The sequence below is a fragment of the Quercus lobata genome, chromosome 8 (assembly GCF_001633185.2).
Source record: "Quercus lobata isolate SW786 chromosome 8, ValleyOak3.0 Primary Assembly, whole genome shotgun sequence".
NCBI classification, from domain to species: Eukaryota; Viridiplantae; Streptophyta; class Magnoliopsida; order Fagales; family Fagaceae; genus Quercus; species Quercus lobata.
This window is the reverse complement of record NC_044911.1, coordinates 43,646,015-43,666,321: the sequence shown is the minus strand read 5'-3', so window position 1 is coordinate 43,666,321 and position 20,307 is coordinate 43,646,015. Positions and strand designations below refer to the sequence as shown.

Genomic DNA, 20,307 nt, shown 5'->3' with positions numbered 1-20,307 from the left:
AAATCAACGACCTGTAGTTAATTGAAGGAAAACTCAATGCCAAACCAGCAGAAAACAATATACAAATTACATATATTGGAAAATCTCATACTATCAACTTATCATACTTATCATTCATTCAGGTTTTGAATCGTTCAAGTCACTTATCACCGGGAACACTTCAAGTAAAATTGCACCAAAGAAAAAGATTGATAAAGGAACAGACAAGGAAAGTGGGGCTCCTGATGTCCTGTTCTTGACTGAGATTTTTGGTAAACTGCAATGACACGGCTCTGCCTTGCCATCCAATTGAAGGCTCTGTACCAAAGTTGAACAATCAAAATCACCTGAAGCATAAGTTTCATTGGACAGATCTCAGAAGTTCTACACCTTAATTAACATCTAGAACCAATTAAAGTAACAAACTTCCACTCAACCATAAGTTCAGATAGATTCATGAGAACATAAGAAAAGTCGGGTTCTTCAAACGAGTAATCGAGTAGGCCGGATCCAATATGTAGCAACTGTGATCCTGTCATGCATCTATGTCTGTCTAAATTGTAGCCCTTGGCCCAAAAGAATAAACTAAACATGCGAGAAAGACATTGTTTAACAAGTGAGATGAAATCAAGTCAAACCAGTATGTACTTTTGCACAACAGAAACCTGCCACAGAAAGCTTCCTCACTTCACGCTGGTAAAGAACTGAAATTCTGCACACATTAAGGCAATTATTACTCATCTGATTGTGGAGCTAGATGATCGGATGCTTGGATTTAAACGATTCCTCTTCATAAAGGCCTCAAGATTCCGAAAACAGTTAAGATCCCCAATCTGTTGATGATACAGGAGAATTCCAAAAGCTTAAGTGCAATAACCACCAATTCTCAGGGGGAAAAAAAGTGCAATAATCACCAAGATGGCCTGATAGCCCTGATAAAAAAACACACACACACACACTACAAACATGCAAATCCACCACTTCACATGCACCAAGAAAACTAAACATTCCAGAAAATTTTGATAAGGAAACTCAAGCCAAGACGGGTTGGATTTTATTTAAAGAAGAGTTCAAAGTTGTTGGATTTAAATTTTTTATGCTTTTATGTTAACTTGTTCAAAAATAAAAATTCATTATTAAGTTACACATGGACCTGGTGGGTTTAGAACCCACAACCTCATCCTCTACCTTATTCTTACAAACAAAGGACATACTATTTGACCTAGAGCTCATTGGCATAACAAAGTTATTTCTATTACAACTCTTACAAAAATGACATTGACAGCCTAGTGATAAGAGGATTTGAATGAGCAGGTTCAAGTCCTCCCACATTTAAATTTTAGCACTTTTGTTCAGAAGTTAAAAGAGGGGATAACAGCCTTATGACCTGCCACAGGTCATGCAGGTGAGCACCAATCCAGTTTTTGAATCAATCTGGGTATAATGGTATGACCAGACTGGAATTTAGGCCAGTTGACAGTTTGACCAGTACAACCAGCTGGTCCAATCTAGTTTCTAAAAGCATGATTGTGACTCTAGAATATTCACAAGTTCTAGACAATGCGTAGACTATTTTTAGTGTATTGACTTATGACTTATCCATTGATTAGGAAGACAGTCACAACCAGCTTAATAAGTGCATTTGTAATTCAGATATTCATTTTCTTAACAAGTAGTTCGGGATTTTCCTATTTCCAACAACTCTACATGCGCATTTCAACTTCCATTTGACAGCAATACATGTTCCTATTTTCATTAAGTCTTTGACACTGCTATGTCAGAAACCTCATAAAGACATCAAGGACCAACCATGCCATTTTCCTCATTACAAGAACATCACTAGAAGTTAAGGTAAAGAGCATTTATCATGGTTCTTACTTTTTTTTTTTCTTTACAATAATGTGTAATGACAAGCTTCAAAAATATTGATAAAATTCAGGCTCACACAAACAGAGATAGATAAACACAAAGAGTTCACACCTTCCAGCGCCTATTTTGAGCAAGTTGGTTATTAATGACATCCAACCTCGCAATTATTTGCCTAAATGTTGGTCTCTTGAATGGTTCGTCACTCCAACACTCCTGAATTAACCTGTAGACAAATCACAAGACCATACTATTTCAGAGGAATAGTAAGAGAAAGGGAAGGAAATAAATTATTCCTAATGGAATGATACCAAGAAATCACATGTTCCTTGACTCCGGAACTGACAACTCAGAATTAAAAAATAAATAAACAGGAAAAATTTATTTTTGGAGGGGGAAAAAAAAGACTACCCCTTTTGGAGGTACATATCAGAAATGAGCATTGCATACAAGAAGATATTAGAAGATAAGGACAACAATATTTATTGATAATTACCCCTTCTTAGTTAGTGTCTAACTCAACATCTATTATTTCCTGGAATTCATTCAGCTGTTATCAAATGAACTTGAAGGACTTACTCTTTTAATCCATGTGCATAATGCTTGGTGGAAGCTCTAAATGGCGGGCGCTCGTTTGAGACGTATAATTTAGGAACTTCGTTTTCTGGATTTGTAGAAAATGGTGGGCACCCTTCAATCATCTAGAGTAACAGCAGATGATAAATATTACCTTCAAGCCCTAATACTGAAATCTTTTATCAAAATTTGTGTACTTATATACCACAGATGCTGTTCTTGTGCATTTATCACATTGTGTAGTTAATTAGAGTCCATTTACAATGAACGAAACAAAAATGAATGAAAAGATCATAAAATTTAAATGAAATGAGGGCAGATTATAATCCTTATGATTGGGAGTCACTAGAGAGCTAATATCGAATGAGTGGTACTTTTGTGTTGTATTCTTCTAAAAGAGTGTGGTGATGAAGTCTCCCAACCAGCTGTCATTGTCAAGAATATTCCTTATCAATTTGTAACTAACTCTCGTTTATAAGTGGATAGGGGCTAAGGGCTGTATAATTTTCTCAGTTCCTCTCTCTAAATTTTCTTCATGCACATGGTAACAAAGCAGGGGATTTGATATGCCTCTAGTTCTGCTCAATGCTGTCATCTTCTTCTTCATTTCTTAGTTCTGGTCCTGTTCATCATTACTCTGTTTAGTTTAGTTGGGTTAAACGTGTGTTGATCATACTGAGGTTGTGAGGTGTACGCAATCTTCATCACCATCGTCGTTGTCAAGATATAGTGGTGGAAACAGCATACCCATGTTCATGGCTGCTGTGTAGGTTGTTTCCTAGTTGGTTGGTGGGGATTCCCAGCCATTTCCAGTCGCTTTAGGCTGTTTTTTAAATTTATTTTTGGCATTTCCAACACAATCATGGTTGTTCATGATGAGATAGGTTGTGTGTTTAGGTGTTTATGGACATTGGTGACCTACATCTAGCGCAGTGGTCATCGACACTTGAAGAGAACTCCAAATCGAGACACATTATCTAAGAAAAATGGTCATCTCAGGGTAGAAGACTTCACTGATGCAAATTGGGCAGGGTCATCTTCAAATAGAAGGTCCACCACAGTGTGTTGCACCCTTCTGAGAGAGAGCCCCATAACACAGAAATGTAAGAAACAAAATGTAGTTGCTCAGTCAGGTGCTAAAGAAGAATAATGGATGGATGGCAGTAGGTTTAGATACATATGAAGGTATGTAGAAAGGATACATAAATGCATATCAAGAAGATTAAAGAAAAGAAGTCCTTGAATATGACACAGCTTGATGCAAATTGTTAGCAGTGCTATTATATTATGTATGTTTTCTAGGGAAGGGGAGAGAGAAAAAGAGAAATGTTACCTCTTGCAAGATCAAAGCAAAAGAAAATACATCCACTTTTGTATCATATTCCTCATTTTTATAAACCTCTGGAGCCACATATCGCCCTGTTCAAGGAGATAGTTACTCCATTAAAAACAGTTATACCTGTCAATTGAAGCTACAACAAGTACTTATGATACAACATAATATATTGCATATAACACAAAAGACATCTTAAAGCGCTTTCCATTAGCATAGAGGAACTTTTCAGATTTCAATGCATTAATATGAGATATTGCAAGGGCTTTGGGAATTTTCTGTGTTTAGGGACCATTTGGCAAAACCCAAATGTGTAGCCTTACTCTCTTTTGCAGAAAATGGCAACATACTGAAAAATTTTACACAATTGCCAAGAGATACAATTCACTTTACTCTCTTTTCGTAGGGAGACAATTAAATGACTGTAATTTCCCAAACTGCCCCTCCAGACCAATACATAAAACTGATAAAAGCAACAAAGGGGGATGCAATGATTCAGAATTAGAAGAAAAATACATACAAGATGCGTCTTGACTAGTTATAGGTCGGTTTTCTTTAACAGTATTTGCAAATTTCAGCTGCTTGCTGACCCCGAAGTCTGCAACTTTCAGATGTCCAGAATCATCCCGCAGTAGGTTTCTGTTATCTTACTCGTGAACAATCAAGAAACTTTTCAATACTTTTGATATTAATAATGCATATTTTTCACACCAATATTATGGAAAATGCTTAACATGCAAAGCGGACAAGAAGTCAAGCTAACAAAGAGAGAGGGAGACGGAGAGATAGAGGGGTTGGGGGGTGGGGGGTGGGGGGGTAGAGAACATACGAAGGCTCAAGATCTCGGTGGATTATTGCTTCAGGTTTATGCTCATGCAAGTAATTCATTCCTCTGCAAAAAAATATAGTGTATATTAGGATTCGGCAGTTAAGATATAAGAAAACGTCCAATAAGCATCAGCTAGGTCAACAAATAAGGGTCAGATTCTAAATTCAAACTATATTTATATAGGGAAAATTCAATAACATAATATTTGCATTTAACAGCAGAAAGAACAATGAACCAACAGCTGAAATCTGAATACCCATGGCAAGATACAGGACGACACTTCTAATGCTGATTTTATCGGTTCAAGTATGTGGGTTTGCTAATCATATGATGGTGCCTAACATTTTACTTCTTTCACTATTTGGTCTTCCAATAATTCCATTTCAATCAAGAATTATGGGTCACTTTACTAATAATAGATCAACCAGCTTGTCTAGGCTGCTCATGCTATTGATACCTCAGCAAGTAGAGGCTACTATGCTTAGGTAGGGTTCCACAATTGTTCGCCACCCCTCACTCTTTTTTTCAAGCAAAAATAAAATAATAGGTCAACAAGCTTTTCTTTTTCTTCCTTTAGTTTTGAAAGGGTAACACCACTTTTCCATTGTATTATACATCTCTCCTGCTCTTATATAAGTATCCTACAATTTATTAAACAGATTATTTAATTACTTCTTTGTTTTTAGTTTATGCATAATAGGGCAATCCCTCGGGCAAATAAAATCTTTAATCCTGAACATCCTTGTTCATAAGATCTATAAGAGTGTCTACAAATAAAATTGGTTTTTGTTTTGTGATATCAATTCCCAATAAAATTCTTGTAAAATCCAAATTCAAATTAATCGGAACATCAGATTCCATGTCAATCCCTGGGGTCACAAATCTTCTCAATGTCAACAGAAAGAATTTGCTACAAATTTTAGCATGCAAAACATTTAACTGACCTAGCAATGTCAAGTGCAAACTTCACAGCTACTATTGGCTTTAAGGAACGTTTTCTTTTCAAATAAGTACAAAAATCCCCCTGCAAAAGACAATAATTGAACAAAAAGTATGAAAATCATTTCCACATGCAAGTGATGTGGTGTAATTTGAGTTTAATACATCAACAAGTTTGTCTGATGAGTATCATACCATCAGCCAGATGACAAGTATGAAAAAACAATAAAACTGCCTCTCCCCCCCCCCCCCCTTTCCCCTTTTTGGTTTTATATGGTCCATGTACATTAGGAAAAAAACATATCATGAAAGCATCTAAGCTATTCAATTTGCTCAATCGACACCGCAATTTGAAAGAATCATATCTTTGTGTATAATTGGGTATAATTACAAAATTACCATCATTTCTTTGCAATGAAAATCCATAATGCCCATCTAATTTAACTCTAAATTTAAATGGTAAGGGTTATATGGACACAATTCTCTCAAATTCAGGTGTCAATAAAGCAAATTGATAATTTTTCTTTGAGGAGGGGGAGTTTTTGGGTTTTGGGGGTTGGGGGGGGGGGGCATTGTAAATGGAGTGAAAGGTTAGGGTGGGATAGTTTTATATTGAACACATGCTTACAATTTTGTAAATTCAAAAAATAATAACAATAAATAAATAAGAATAAAATTTCACCCTAAAAGTAAAGGAAAGTTTTAATAGCCACTAGATGTACTGAAATAAGCAATATCAATCGTTGTGTTTTGTCTAGTCTTTTATTCATCAGTATGATTACTACAAAATTTCTATTGGAATATTCACATGCGAGTAACATGGTTAGTTAAGTAGCAAAGTCCTACATTAAATACTATTGAGAAAAATGAATGATTAATATATTATAATTAGACCCAAACCTATTGGCTTAAGCTTCTAGGTCAAATAGTGTCCCTATGTGTTATATTAACTATCCAGTTAGAGTCTCCCCAATGAGTTATATCTCCTGAACAAGTGGTATCAAAGCCAATGGTTTGAGGGCAAGTGTTTATTAATGAATTACAAAAAGAAGAACAAGAAAGACTTTCATATTCTCTCCACCCATGGTTTAGTAAAGGTTCTACTAGGTGTGTGCTAGTGACTCCCATAGTTATGCAAGGAAGACTCTCATGTTTGCCCCACTCATGATTGAGTAAAGGGAACACTATTAGTGATGGTGATGCATGCACTTGGATTGTAAAGAAAAGGCTTTCGTTTAAGGGGGAGGAGGCTCGCAAATGAAGGGGAGATTCATTAGAATAATCATGTGTGAGTAGCATGGTTAGTTGAGTAGGGAAGTCCCACATTGAATACTAATGAGAAGAATGGATGGTTAATATAATATAATTGGACTCAAACCCATTGGAGTCTACTCAAGTAATGTACCTATACGTTATATTAACTACTCAATTGGAGTTTTCCCAAAATATTCTCTCCCCAATATTTTATTTTGCACTAATCTCCACTTCTTTAAAATGTTATCAGAATCAACCTTAAATTCACGTTTCTTTTAGTTTTCTGTTTCTTTTGATAAAAGTAAACATCAATCAGTTTCACCTAGACAATTCACTTCACTTTGAAATACTGGTGCAACAAAAAAAAATGACATAAAAGGGTTTTTTTGGGGGCGCTGAAGACAAGGAGGTGGGTTTTACCAACTACTTGCTAGACAGTTCATTAAGGTAGATGCTTTTTCAAAAACAGATTAATTTGGCAATTGGACATGTAACGTGCCAGACATTCATCGAAGTTCCACATACATTAGACATCGAAAACTCCCACCTAAGCATTGAAATCCTTATGTAGGATGCCTAAAAACACTCACATCTAGTGCATAATTATTAGGGTCTAAGTGTGTCTCAACTCAATATCTATCCAGGCATCTCACACGGTATTACTAAAAAAGTTTGAAAATTTCCCAACTAGCTTGTTAATTGTCATTTCTAGTGCAGGCAGAAGTTCCCCAAATCAACTTTTCCTCATTATTTTACCAAACCAGTTGGTGCAGACATGATTATTTTAGAGTTTCACTTCAGAATTTTCTTATTTGAGAATTGTATGGGATTTAATTGTTTTTTTTTATTAAACTTTTGTTATTGATGATTTGACGTAATCCTGGTAGCCCTATAAAAAAGATGCTCTAGCAATCGTGAGGCAGTGCTCTTTGCATCAGAGTTTATCTATAATTTGGTGGCAATTCCAACCACTGCTAGGTGGTGAAGCCTTGGGTCTCATGATCAGTTCCCTATTTTCTCTGTTATTTCTATTTGCTACACTACCAGTTCAGCATCACCAAAAAAGCAACATGCTAATAGATGATGACACCAATGTATAGCCAAAGAAAAGACAAAGCAAATTTACAAAATGATAAAATAATAAGGATTTAGGAACAAATAATCAGAATATTCCAATAATTCAGAAGCTAAACTTTTCCTTGTTATGGTGGATATAAAAAGAGGAATAACCTTGGGTAAATATTCTGTGACAATCATCATCGGACTGCTTTGGGTTACAGCACCCAAAAATTGGACAACATTCGGATGGCGTATTTTCTGAAGTAGTGCTAACTCATCCCTAAATGCCTCCCTGAGATGCCATAAAGATATTGAAAATCCAATCATTATAAAAGATATTTGTGAAGTTTAACTCTTCTATCTAAATTGGAATAAATAGTAAAAGAAACAACAAAGGAGAAATAAAATCCACTTGTATAAGCCAACCCACACTTTATCATCATCACTAAAGACTTCCTCCCCAAGAGTTTTAACAGCAACTTGAATTCCACGCCATAATGCAATGCGAAAGGTTCCCTGTCATATGTTAAAAATAGAAAATATGCAATAGTTTTAGAAATAAAGAAAGCAGAATTCCTCAAGTCAAAAAGTAGGTAATTTAGATCACTATTGTTGAGAGATTAATACATGTACTTGCTAATTTGATGCCACATATACAGTTGAGCCATCTTCAGAATTTAAGGACAACATCTATATCATTAAAATTAGAAATAATAAATACAGCCAAATTATTAATTCCACAATAGTGACTTGATTATTAAAATCATTTATTTAAATTTGTATGAATAATATATTTTATCAGCCAAATCACATGATAATAACATCTTTGAACTAACAAATCCCACATGTTTAACAGTTATAAAATTTTACTCACTCAAGATATTCTACTACTACTACAAAATGTCACAAAAGAGTTTAAACAATTAAAGAACTATTATCCAAACCCAACATGTTATACTATTTCAGGCACAATTATCGAGGTAATGAAGAGGAGAAGAGAATGCATGCATGCTTGCATACATACATACATGTTTGTGTTTGTGTGTGTTCAACAATTCCAAGCATATTATCAAGTAAATCAATGAAGATAAGAATATCTTACAAGGTTTTTGTGTACACACATTGTGTACACTAACTTCTCATCTCTTTTTTTTTTTTTCTTTTTCTTTTTTTATAGGTAGATAGTAGGGGAGGGGGAGGTGGGGTTCAAATCACAGTCATGAGGCACCACAAAGAATATTATTACCACTAAACTATCACTTTAAACCCTCCTCTTGTTAAATTATATATATATATATATTAAAAAAAGATAAAATAAGAATATTAGCTACCAAGAAATGAAAGCTTGACATGTTACCTTTGTTATGTCAACACTGTTAGAAAAATCAAGCTCCCTAGGATCAATCTCATATTCTGGGACTTCGCGAGCATTTTGCACATGCATGGGAGCCATCTAAAATGAAAAATTCAAGGTGACTATATACATAAGCATATAAAGAAAATGTTCACAGCACGATAAAAAAACAAACACAACAAGGTTGTTAGGAATCCATAGATAGAACTCACCCTTGAAATCCGGCTTACAAGGGAAGGGTACCCAAGAGCTTATAAACACAAGGTTAAGTTTACACTTAATCCATGTGGGACACTAGGATCATAACATACCACCACGCTTTGCAGCCGACGTCCACAAATCTAGCCTCTAAGTCGCCCCCTCCAAGATTCGACCACAAAGCCATAACTCATTTGATCCCATACTAAATGAGTTACGTTCGATTACTCAACGTGATGGTTGGTTCTGATACCAAATGTTAGGAACCCATGGGTAGAACTCACCCTTGAAAACCGGCTTGCAAGAGGAGGGTACCCAAGAGCTTATGAACACATGGTTAGACTTACACTTAATCCATGTGAGACACTAAGATCATAACAAAGGTAAGGGCTATGAAAGTACACAATAAAATAAGATTCAAACACAATAGAAGACAAGTAAGACATACCGGAGGCTTTGCACCATGTTTCTCCAAAAGTTTGATAACATCATGGTTTTTGTAGTGCACTGCATCTGCAAGAGGCTGTAAGATAAACCAAGAATCATTTTCCAGCGAGAAGATCTGCAAGCTAAAAATGATGATGAACTACATTTCATAGCATAAATGCTATTATCAGCTTTTCAAGTCCTACAAACTTAAGGAACTAAACTAGTTAACAACATATCTAACTTTTTGTACACATGCGGGCGCACGCGTGCACAAAAAAAAAAGAAAAAAAAGAAAAGAGGAATTGAGTGTGCTAAGCCAAGTCGAGTATTAAAAGTTCAGGCTTGTTCAATTAGTTTTAATATCGACCGCGAACCAAGCTTGAGCTTCTTACCAATGAAGACACTCCGTTTGGTTTGTTTTGATGTAAACTGTTTTCAAATGTAAAATGTTTTCAGTCATTTGAAATTATTTTTAAATGTTTGGTGTGAAATAAAATTTTTCAAGCACAAACCACCAAAATTGGTGCCTCCCAGCCACCAGACCGACTATCAACCACCAGATGGAGGGGAAAGCCATTATGTGTTTTTGTAAAAAAAAAATTTACCAAATTATTTTTAATAAAACGTTTAACAAAATTTTATAAGAGATTTTATGGTCAACAAAAAAACATTTTCAGATTTGACCAAAATCAAATAAATACAGTAAAATTCGTAACAGTAAAACAAAAACAGACGGTGAGCTGCTTAATTAACTTATTCTTTCCTATAATATAGTGAGACCACGACTAAAATTTTTTAGTCCTTCAATAATCTGTGAATTTTTACTACGAATGAGTTGTTTATATTATCAGTAAACTTCAAATAATAATTTGCTATCGTATAGAACTATTTTACAAACTTAACACAATTTAACTTTAAATCTATGTAAATATATTTTTAGACAAATTTACATATAAAAAATGTAACTATAAATAAATTCAATGTTTTGTCAGCTCAAACTGTTCATGAACAGTTTGACAGTCCTGAATCCGTCACTCTATCTCAACCAAACACATTGTTCAAAAAATCGTTAAAAAAAGATTAAAAGGCAGCAAATTACCGTGCTGCCCCAGCGGTCCTTGGCGTCAACGACGGCGTTGTGATCAAGCAATAATTGGACGACATCGGTGCTGCCTTGGCAGGCAGCGAGGTGCAAAGCGGTTCGCTTATCGATGTCTTGGAAATTGACGTCGGTGCCGGAGTTCAGAAGCTCTTTGATCCCTTCCAAGTCTCCCTCGTTGGCCAAGTACATCAGTCCAACTCTAGAATCAATCGCCTCCTCCGCCTCCGCCCCATCAGTTGAAGTCGCCGTCGCATTTTCCTCACCCTCCGGCGCCAGAGACGACTGCCTCATCATCTTGGACCGAGCTGGCGGAATAGGATTAGGATTAGGATTAGGATTTCTCTCCATATGCAAGTACACAGTAGTCTGTGCTGTGAGTTATTTGGTTGTTGTAATGGGAAAGAGAAAGACCGAGAAAAAAGAGGGAATATATGATAGCGTGTTAGATGGTGGATAAGAAGAAGGAGAAGGAGAGGGTGAGTTGCCTTTCTTGAGAGTTTCTTTACTTAGTAGTTGCTAGAGACAGAAGATCCTGTTTGATGGTGACGAAGAATCAAAGACGGAGTGTATCATATTTTACTGTATACGCCTAAAAGTCTACGGGGGGGTCGCTTCAGTCAATACCGTCTTTGATTTTGAGGGCGACTCCTCCTGGGGGTGGGGTGAGGGCCCATCTCTCTCTCTCTCTCTCTCTCAACTGTATTTCTTCCGGCTTGTACGTTTTTTTGTTTCCTTCTAGGAATAATGATAAGAACCAACCCTCTTTTTTTCCCTACCTTTTATTCCCAAAAAAAATACTACTGTAGTATTTCTTTTTCTGGAGGGAAACTGTTTTTTTTTTTTTTTTTCAACCTCTTGTTTAGCAAAAATTATATTATGTACCCGGCATATATGCCAGGTATCTCACACATAGGCAGGCCCCACAGTGTGTGGGACCCGACATGTGGGGCTCGCCTATGTGTGAGATACCCGGCATATATGCCGGGTACACCATATATCTGCTCCTTGTTTAGTGTGAATTGTAAACTACTATGGGTAAGTCTGATTTCTTTTTCTTTTCTTTTCTTTTCTTTTTAATAATTCTTGATGGGACCGATGAAGTCCATTATCTCGGATGAACTAAGCAAATATCTCCGTCAATAGATCCAAGACACCGACGAAGGTAAGGAAGCTATTCAATGCAATCAATAATGCCACAGACGGTTACGAGACCAGCTGTACAGACCGTTGGAAGCCCATCAAAACCTATATTACTGAGCATAAAGCGTTACCAAAATAGGTATTAAAACCACAATAATAGCCACAACGGCTAGGAGGAGTGGAAACATATATAAACCCCTCACAACCTCAACACAAGGTACATAGACACACCTAAAATCACTAATAGTTACTCTAATATTCTTTTTAAAAGGCTTCCTTATACTGACTTTGGCATCGAAGACGTTATGGGAGGCAACACACTGGTAACCACCTTAAGGGAGCCATCTATTCTTATTTGCAATGACTCAAACGAGGACTCAGTTCCATCTGGACGCATTTACAAAGATTGACGATTTGCACTTCATCAATTCTAACATCACTTTTTTTTAGATGACAATTCATTTCCTAAATAATACTTATCATTTTTTTTTTTTTTTTTTGCTGAATAATACTTATCACTTTTTTTTCTCTTAATAATACTTATCACTTTATTGTATTGTCACTTGCACTCTAACATTTTAAAAACAATAAGAAAAAGGGTTGTCGTATACTTGTATCTGCAAGAGTATATGGTAGTAAAAAGAAAGAAGCAAGAGTTCACTTAATTATGGATATTGCATATGACCCTTGAATGCATGTTCATTTCTTTTTATTACCACATACCTTTATATGCAGCATTTCAAAAATGTTAAATATGTATGTGTCTATATATATATATATATATATATATATATATATATAATAATTTATAATAATTTGGTAATTGCAAAATAGAGTAGAATTTTTAATTCTTGAAAGTTGGCATTTGTTACTTTTATGGCAAATTACACTATTGTTTTTTTTTGAGAAACAATTACACTTTTTTTAATCTTAAACTATCGCTTCGATTATACTTAAACCCTAAATTATCAAAAAAACACAATTGATCCCTTAAAGTTACAATTATGTTTCAATAATCCCCTACCATTTGTTTTAGCGTAAAGTCTGACAGAATTTAACATTAAAAGACAAAATCCATCCCTCTCTACAAAACAGACGGTTAAGGGGTAAATTCGTCTTTCAATACTAAATTTTGTTAGAGTTAATAGCAAAACATACAATTTTGAAATTAGAGAGTTGACCATGCATTTCAATAGTTTCAAAGGTGATGTGTAATTGGGATAATAGCTAATTTTAATAAAATGTAATCTCCCCTTATTTTTATTCAACTTCTTTCTTAATTGATTTTTTTTTAATAGCTAAATTGCAAACTACATCCCTGAAATTTCAAAATTTGAATTTTACCCCTTAAATTTGTATTTTGCTTGCATCGATAACTCCTTCATTCATATTTTCCGTTAAGTGCCACATAAATTTGTCTCGCATGTTTAGCTTATCTAATAAAATAATGCCATGTCATTTATAATTTTTTTTATGATGCAAAAATGATATGACATTATTTTATAGGACAAACTAAACACACGTTGTAAGTTTATGTTGCTTTCAACAAAATATATAAATAGATAGGTTGCTTATGCAAATGGAATAAAACTTTAGGTGATAAAATCTAAATTATAAAATTTTAGAATGTAAAATTCAATTATCCCAAACTTTAGGGGGTGTAGTTTCCAATTTACCTTTATTTTGTGTTTCTCTCAATAGTTTTGTTATACATTATGATTATTAGTGTATTAACTATTAATAATACTATATAAGTGGACTATTCAAGTAAGAATTCTTGACTATGAGGCCTGAATTTAGTAGCCTCTCTCTTATTAACCCAAAAAGAAAAAACCCTTACCCTCTGTATACCAATGAAAAATTAAAATTATTTCACTATTCAGCTTATTTTAGCTACTATTTATGAGCCTTACTGAACTTTTTGGTACTATTTATGAATCTCACTGTATTATTTTAACTAACTTTTACCTTTATTTACAATACTTTCAATAATAAATTTTCAATTTTAACAAACTAAGCAGTATCCAAACAAACTTAGCCTCAAAATCCTGAAGTGAAACCAATATCTGGTTGTCAAGTTATAAAAAAAAAAATCTGGTTGTCAAAACAAAGCCTAATTTTCAATTTCGGCCAATTCGGTTGGGCCCAAATCAAAGCGAAATGTGTCCACACTCCACTTTCAGACCGGCGAGTATTATATCGCGCGCAACGAACGCTACTTTACGTGGCCACATGCCAAGTGGTCACCGCCATTCGGTTTTTTACATTCCCGAAAATACCCCCGCCGCCCTTCGTAAAAGTTTTAAAACCCCAACTCAATTCAACCCGTGTCTTTTTGTAATACTAATAGATTAGAACAGTACATTTTATCCGTAAAGGCTTAAACCCTGCCTGGAACTGGAGGTTGAGACCGATAAATATAAAAAGACTTTAAAAAGAGTTTTGAATTTTGTGAGCGGAGAAGATGAAGATAAAGATACAGTGCAACGCCTGCGAGACAGCTGAAGCCACCGTGGTCTGCTGCGCCGACGAGGCGGCGCTCTGCTGCTCGTGCGACCACAAGATTCACACCGCCAACAAACTGGCCAGCAAGCACCAGCGTGTCCCTCTCTCCTCCTCCTCCTCCACCACGCCCAACTGCGATATCTGCCAGGTAAATTTCCAAGTTCTCTTTCGTAATTTCAGTTTCTCGCTTTCATTTCTCTGTAATTAATTTTAATTAAGTTTCATGCTGTGAAGGCATAGTAGTAATTTAAATTGGCGATTTGGTTTTGGATGATTGGTGGAAGTGGAATGGAACTGCGCTTTCTCTCGCACGGGTTAATATAATAATAAAGTTTACTGAGTTATGTTTAATTCTACCAATTGTCCCTGCCCAAATGGGAGCTATAGATTTCCTTATCTAGACAAGTTGAGTTCCAAAACAAGCACCTAGACTTAGAGGGTCTTTTAAGCACTACAACATTACCTATCCTCATGTTTCACTTGAGTTAGAGCTTACTGGTATATTGAGTATAGCTAGAATTTATTGGGTGGGGTACATGGTAGCTAGAATTTATTGGGTGGGGTACATGGTATCTGGCCTTTCAGAACTGCTATAGAATAATAGAATATCTGTAATTTGTGTATCAAAAAACGATAATCTTTGAAACACAAATGACGTGGAGTGAGACTGACTGTACAAGTTGCATTCTTTTTCATTTGGCTTTGGCAGATGATTGGGGCGGTTCTCACTTTCCCAGGAACATAATATATTTTGTATTAATTTATTTATGAAATAAATACAATTTTTCAATGACTTTTTATCACTAATCTTTTCTCATCGTCCAAATTTTGTTAGAATAAAAACATGCTTGCCCTTAACCAAATTTATTATCTTCTTCTTTGACTTTGAAAAATAGTGAATATTCTTAAACCATGAACTCAAAGTGGAACACAAATACTGGTTTCCTGTACCAAGGATGGCATCGATAAACAATTCATGCAATAATTGTGTTATTTTCAATTCAGTAGGTGGTAAGAAATTCATTGACATGGTTTCCTACATTTGATATCTAATTAATTGATTTGAGTTATGAAACAAAAATCTAAAAATGCAAGTGTTCAAAGTCGTTGAAAAAGTAAAAAGTAGCAGGTTGTTTAGCCAAAGTAGCGAGTGTTCAAAGTCGTTGAAAAAGTAAAAGTAGCAGGTTTTCCTCTCATTTTCTTTTTCCTTAACCAAATTTATCATCTTCTTTTTTGACTTTGAAAAATAGTGAATAGTCTTAAACCATGAACTCAAAGTGGAACACATATACTGGTTTCCTGTTCCAAGGATGGCATCGATAAACAATTCATGCAATAATTGTGTTCTTTTCATTTCAGTAGGTGGTAAGAAATTCATTGACATGGTTTCCTACATTTGATATCTAATTAATTGATTTATGAAACAAAAATCCAAAAATGCAAGTGTTCAAAGTCATTGAAAAAGTAAAAAGTAGCAGGTTGTCTAGCCAAAACTTTGTGCACTTGTTATTGCTAAACCGAAATAGCCACTTTGTAAAATCTGTACGAAAAGAAGCCCGTATGTCCCTTTTGTGATTTTCATGGACTTTATAAGACCCAGGTGCTTTAATTCTCTCTATCTAATGATTAATGCTGTAAGTTTTCGGACCTGATATATGCTTATCAGTAAAATGTTGCTGTGATTCAAAAGTTCAATTATTCGTTATGGTGTCGCTCTAAGCAGTTCAAACATAAGATTTTCTTGAATTAGTTTATGTTTTTAAATACTTAATTGTGATTTAAGCATTTTCTATCTACTGTGTAGGAAACTGTTGGCTATTTCTTCTGTCTAGAAGATCGAGCTTTACTCTGTAGGAAATGTGATGTTGCAATACACACAGCAAACTCCTACGTGTCTAGTCACCAAAGGTTTCTGTTAACTGGGGTGAAAGTGGGGCTTGAAGCAACAGAACCCTGTGCGTCTTCTACCAAGGAGAAGTTGAGTTCTGTAGAAAAAGTTTCTGAAGCAATGCCATCCCAGCCAATGTCCAAAAGGGGTGGAATGGCTTCGTTCACTGGTGAAAGTAAAGAACTTATGCCCAGACAATTAAGTGGAAATGGGACTCTTCCAACAATCAAGGCACCATTAGCTGGAGGAGGTACCATTCCTGGGGGTGTCCCAGAGTGGTGCGTAGATGAATATCTTGGATTGACAGGTTTTAGTCAGAATTATGGGGCTATGGACTGCGTATAATCCAGGACGCCCTAGACATTTTGAGGTCTAAGCTAAAAACTAAAATAAGACATTTTTTATACGTATTGATTAAATTAATATTTATTTAATATTTTTATATTATAATATATTTCATTTAAAATCTATTTTTGGTAAATTTTTTGCTCATTTATGATATTTTCATCTAAATTTTGTGTTATATTTTTATTTATTACTAATAACAAATTTATCCATTGATCATTTTTGAGACTCAATTAGTTTTTTTTTTTAAGTTTTTCATATCCAGATGCATATTTTCTGGTAGACATTTCTAATCAAACAATATATTTATAAAGACTAAAATAAAAATTAACTTTCAAGTATAGAGCAAATGAGAAATAGAACTTGATTTATAGAAAAAGTATTGTTGTAATTTCACTGAATAATAACAAGTTTTTAGCAATCTCAACCTGCATAAATAAAGATTTATTCTTTATATTACCGATAACTAAAATATATATAAAAACACAAGATTAAAATTAAAGAAAAAAAAATTAAGTACAACCATAACAAAAGTACAAGCCCAGCCCAACCAAGAAGATGCCAACATGGCCACACAAGTCTTATTAATAAGACCCACCCACAAAAAACACAAAACAAATCCTATTACACCTATAACCCAAAAAAAAAAACCCCTTGAAGGCCAAACGTCCATCCATAACTCAATATAAACAGGCCCAGTTTTTACAAATAAAAAGTAGAGAAAGCCAACCTTATACCTCAAAAGTCAAAACTCATCCATCTACAAAATCAAAACGTGGTAGCAAAACAAAATAAATAAAAAATGCAATTGGCAATCCTCACTCCTCAGTTAGTTCAAAGTTTTCAGATAAGATGTGGTCGGATGATTTAGATTAGAGGAAACTTGAGCCAGGCAGCCAGCAACAATGGAGAGAAAGAATGAGAGAAGCGGAGAGTAAGAGTTGTGAAAAAAAAACGAGCAAGAATGAGAAAGAGAAACGGTAAAATTTTTAGGGATTTGATGTTTTTTATTTGTGATTGTTCTGTGGTTAATTTCTTAAATTGGATTTGTAGTTCATCTTGTTGAATTTTAGTTTATCTAGAGGATAATGGTGTTATTTTTAGGACAATTGATTTTGTTTAGACCAAATTTTTTTTTTTTGTGCTACCAATGTTTAACCAGATATAATAGAAATTTTGTTTTTTTGGTCAAAAGGATGTGTCGGATTTTTTTTAGATTCATCTGAAACCTTTTTTTTTTTTGCCTTCTACCCCTTCTTTTCTAAAATTTTGGGGCCCCCTTTTACTTGGGGGCCTTAGGCAATTGCCTAATTGACCTAGTGGAAGGGCCAGCCTTGGTGTCATCTACAGTATGTTTCCTTCTTCTATTGCAATTTTATCATGCTCAAACCTTGAAGTGCTTTAGCCCTTATTTGGCAACCAAAAACAGTTATTTACTTCTTTTATTGGTTAGTGTGAACCAAAGACTGAAATGTGAGATTTTTGTAACCATGGCTAACAGAGAGCTCTCACAATATATTTATTGATTATCATATAGCAATGGATCTGCATTGCATGCATGGGGCTTACCTTCTGAAAGATCACATCGCCCACAATCTCCTGAAGCAATAAAATAATGATAAATTCATTACGTATGGAATATGTCCTTGAAAGGAAAAAAAAAATGTTACTATTTTTGCAAGATTAGAAGGAGTTTTCTTTTTTCTTTTTGATGAAGGAGAGGATTTTTCTTAGTTTTCTTTAAGTGCAATGGTAGATTATATCTTCCAAATTGTCAACTATTTGATATCTTTGTTCAGTTTGTAGATTTGGAAGGACCTAAAACAATGTTAGCTTCTAACAGATTTATGCCAGATACTGTGCGTAATTATGTCTGACCTTTAGCAGGAGCAATAGAATTTCAACTGCTCTGAAATTCTGCTAAACAATAAAAAAGGTTCTATGAAAGAGTGCTTGGACTACGTACCGATGTCTCATGGGCACTGGGCAGTGCCATGGCCCCTTCTTCACCCGCAGCCTAGAGTCTACACTGGTCAAGAAACATGGGAAAAGCCCCTAACACTTGTACAGTTGTGCCAGATATAGACAGATCTCACAGGGAAAGACTTTATTGGCACCATTTGAATGCCATCTACTTATCACAGGGAAGGCATTAGAAATCCAAAAGCTGCTAATGGGGAAAAGATAGAGGGGAAAATGTTGTAATTTCATATAGTGTGCTTTGGCTTTTGTGTTCACCTAGTTATACATGTTGGTCTTGGGTTCTTTTCTTAACGTAGATTTGGTTTATCTCTATTTTGTAAGCAAAAAGACCTCAACAAAGTCACTCAAGAAATTTTCCCTTTTAAACATATTTTTCTTTATATGTGTGATTTTCTCCATGAAAGGCAACCATACTATCTACTTGCTGAAACCTGAAAAGCAACAAACAAATTCATAAAATGAAATTTGTAAACCATAAAACCAACTTTGTTAGCTTAGAACTTGTATCAAAGTCTAGAAATCCAAGAATAAATCAGCTATTTAAATTTCCTTCTACAAGTCAAATAGTGAAGAGTTTTCAAAAAGATAAAGGCCTACTCAGATCCACTCTAATAATTGAATTAATGAAGGCTTGTGACTCGATTGAGTGGAAATTCGTGATCTCTTGTTTGCTTGCTATTGGAGCCCCCCAAAGTTTGTGCATTGTATCAAAGTGTTTATAACTTTTTCAAGTATTCAATAGATTGGTCTGTTTGAGATCTGTTTATTTTGCTGATACTGAAATTTTTTTGCTAAAAATACTATAGATAAAGGTAAAAGTTAGCTGAAATAATACAGTGAGACTCATTAATATACCAAAAAGTGCAGTGGGGCTTATAAATAGTAGAAAAATAAATTGAATGGTAAAATACGTTAACAAAAATAATTTTTTCCAACCACACTTTATTGGATGTTTAGTGGGCTTTATTTCCTCTTTCTTTTTCTTTTTTTCTACAGTTCTAGCACCGAGTTTCCAAGGCATCTAAGCACCGAGTATTGTTTTACTGTTCCTAATAGTTTTCAGCTCTCTGTAAGAGACTTTCAGGTTTGAGAGCTTATGCTAAGACTTTCAGAAGCCAATTATGCTAGACTGAATTTGCTAGTCTCAACTAAGGTATCTTGAAGTGCCTTGTTTAAGCCTCTCCGGTTCAAACCATTGTGGTCCAATGTGTAGCTAGTAGCTGACTAAGTGTGCGTTTGGGAAGCGTGCGCACGTTTTTTTTTTTTTTTTTTTTTTTCACGTGTTTCAGGCCAATATTTTTACTGTTCATTCACTGTTGTGGCTACTGTTCATAAACAGTAGCCGCAATATTTTTTTTTCCATAAACAGTGTAGGGGGAAAATTCCTTGTTTGTAAGGTATCTTGAAGTGCCGCTTCAAAAAGGATTGTAAGGATCAGTCCCAATTTGTGGTCTTCCAAAATGCTATCCTAAGTAGGCTACTGTGCCGCAATATTTGACTTTTTTTCCGTAAACAGTTTTGTACAATT

At 34.9% G+C, this 20,307-nt stretch overlaps 2 protein-coding genes across 4 annotated transcripts; one reads left to right on the top strand and one right to left on the bottom strand.

Annotated features, from left to right (window-relative positions):
• Positions 1 to 50: 50 nt before the first annotated feature.
• On the bottom strand, positions 51 to 11,629 carry LOC115957567 (integrin-linked protein kinase 1). Of its 3 annotated transcripts, none has more exons than XM_031075849.1 (12): positions 10,916 to 11,629; positions 9,836 to 9,949; positions 9,193 to 9,288; positions 8,266 to 8,351; positions 8,007 to 8,127; positions 5,528 to 5,607; positions 4,584 to 4,646; positions 4,275 to 4,393; positions 3,755 to 3,840; positions 2,425 to 2,546; positions 1,960 to 2,071; positions 51 to 691 (listed from the first exon to the last, which is right to left on the bottom strand). In XM_031075849.1, the coding sequence occupies exons 1-12, from the start codon at positions 11,264 to 11,266 to the stop codon at positions 668 to 670; spliced, it is 1,374 nt and encodes a 457-aa protein (XP_030931709.1). In that variant the 5' UTR covers positions 11,267 to 11,629; the 3' UTR covers positions 51 to 667. The 3 variants fall into 3 exon arrangements, with proteins under 3 accessions (XP_030931709.1, XP_030931707.1, XP_030931708.1); XM_031075847.1 differs by having other exon boundaries at positions 51 to 812; positions 10,916 to 11,627; XM_031075848.1 differs by having other exon boundaries at positions 51 to 812; positions 9,836 to 9,910; positions 10,916 to 11,626.
• A 2,763-nt stretch (positions 11,630 to 14,392) lies between these two features.
• LOC115957776 (B-box zinc finger protein 22-like) lies at positions 14,393 to 16,886 on the top strand. The gene is made up of 2 exons (XM_031076098.1): positions 14,393 to 14,711; positions 16,368 to 16,886. Exons 1-2 carry the CDS (start codon positions 14,523 to 14,525, stop codon positions 16,794 to 16,796), a joined length of 618 nt encoding a protein of 205 aa, XP_030931958.1. The 5' UTR covers positions 14,393 to 14,522; the 3' UTR covers positions 16,797 to 16,886.
• The last annotated feature ends 3,421 nt before the right edge of the window (positions 16,887 to 20,307 follow it).

Excerpts from the sequence above, each read along its gene's own strand:
- LOC115957776 (XM_031076098.1), top strand. The coding sequence starts at position 14,523 with ATGAAGATAAAGATACAGTGCAACGCCTGCGAGACAGCTGAAGCCACC. Across the intron at positions 14,712-16,367 it reads CCAACTGCGATATCTGCCAG|GAAACTGTTGGCTATTTCTT; the intron begins GTAAATTTCCAA and ends TCTACTGTGTAG.
- LOC115957567 (XM_031075847.1), bottom strand. The coding sequence starts at position 11,266 with ATGGAGAGAAATCCTAATCCTAATCCTAATCCTATTCCGCCAGCTCGG. Across the intron at positions 8,128-8,265 it reads TTTAGTGATGATGATAAAGT|GGAGGCATTTAGGGATGAGT; the intron begins GTGGGTTGGCTT and ends ATGGCATCTCAG. Across the intron at positions 813-1,959 it reads CTCAAAATAGGCGCTGGAAG|ATTGGGGATCTTAACTGTTT; the intron begins GTGTGAACTCTT and ends TATCATCAACAG.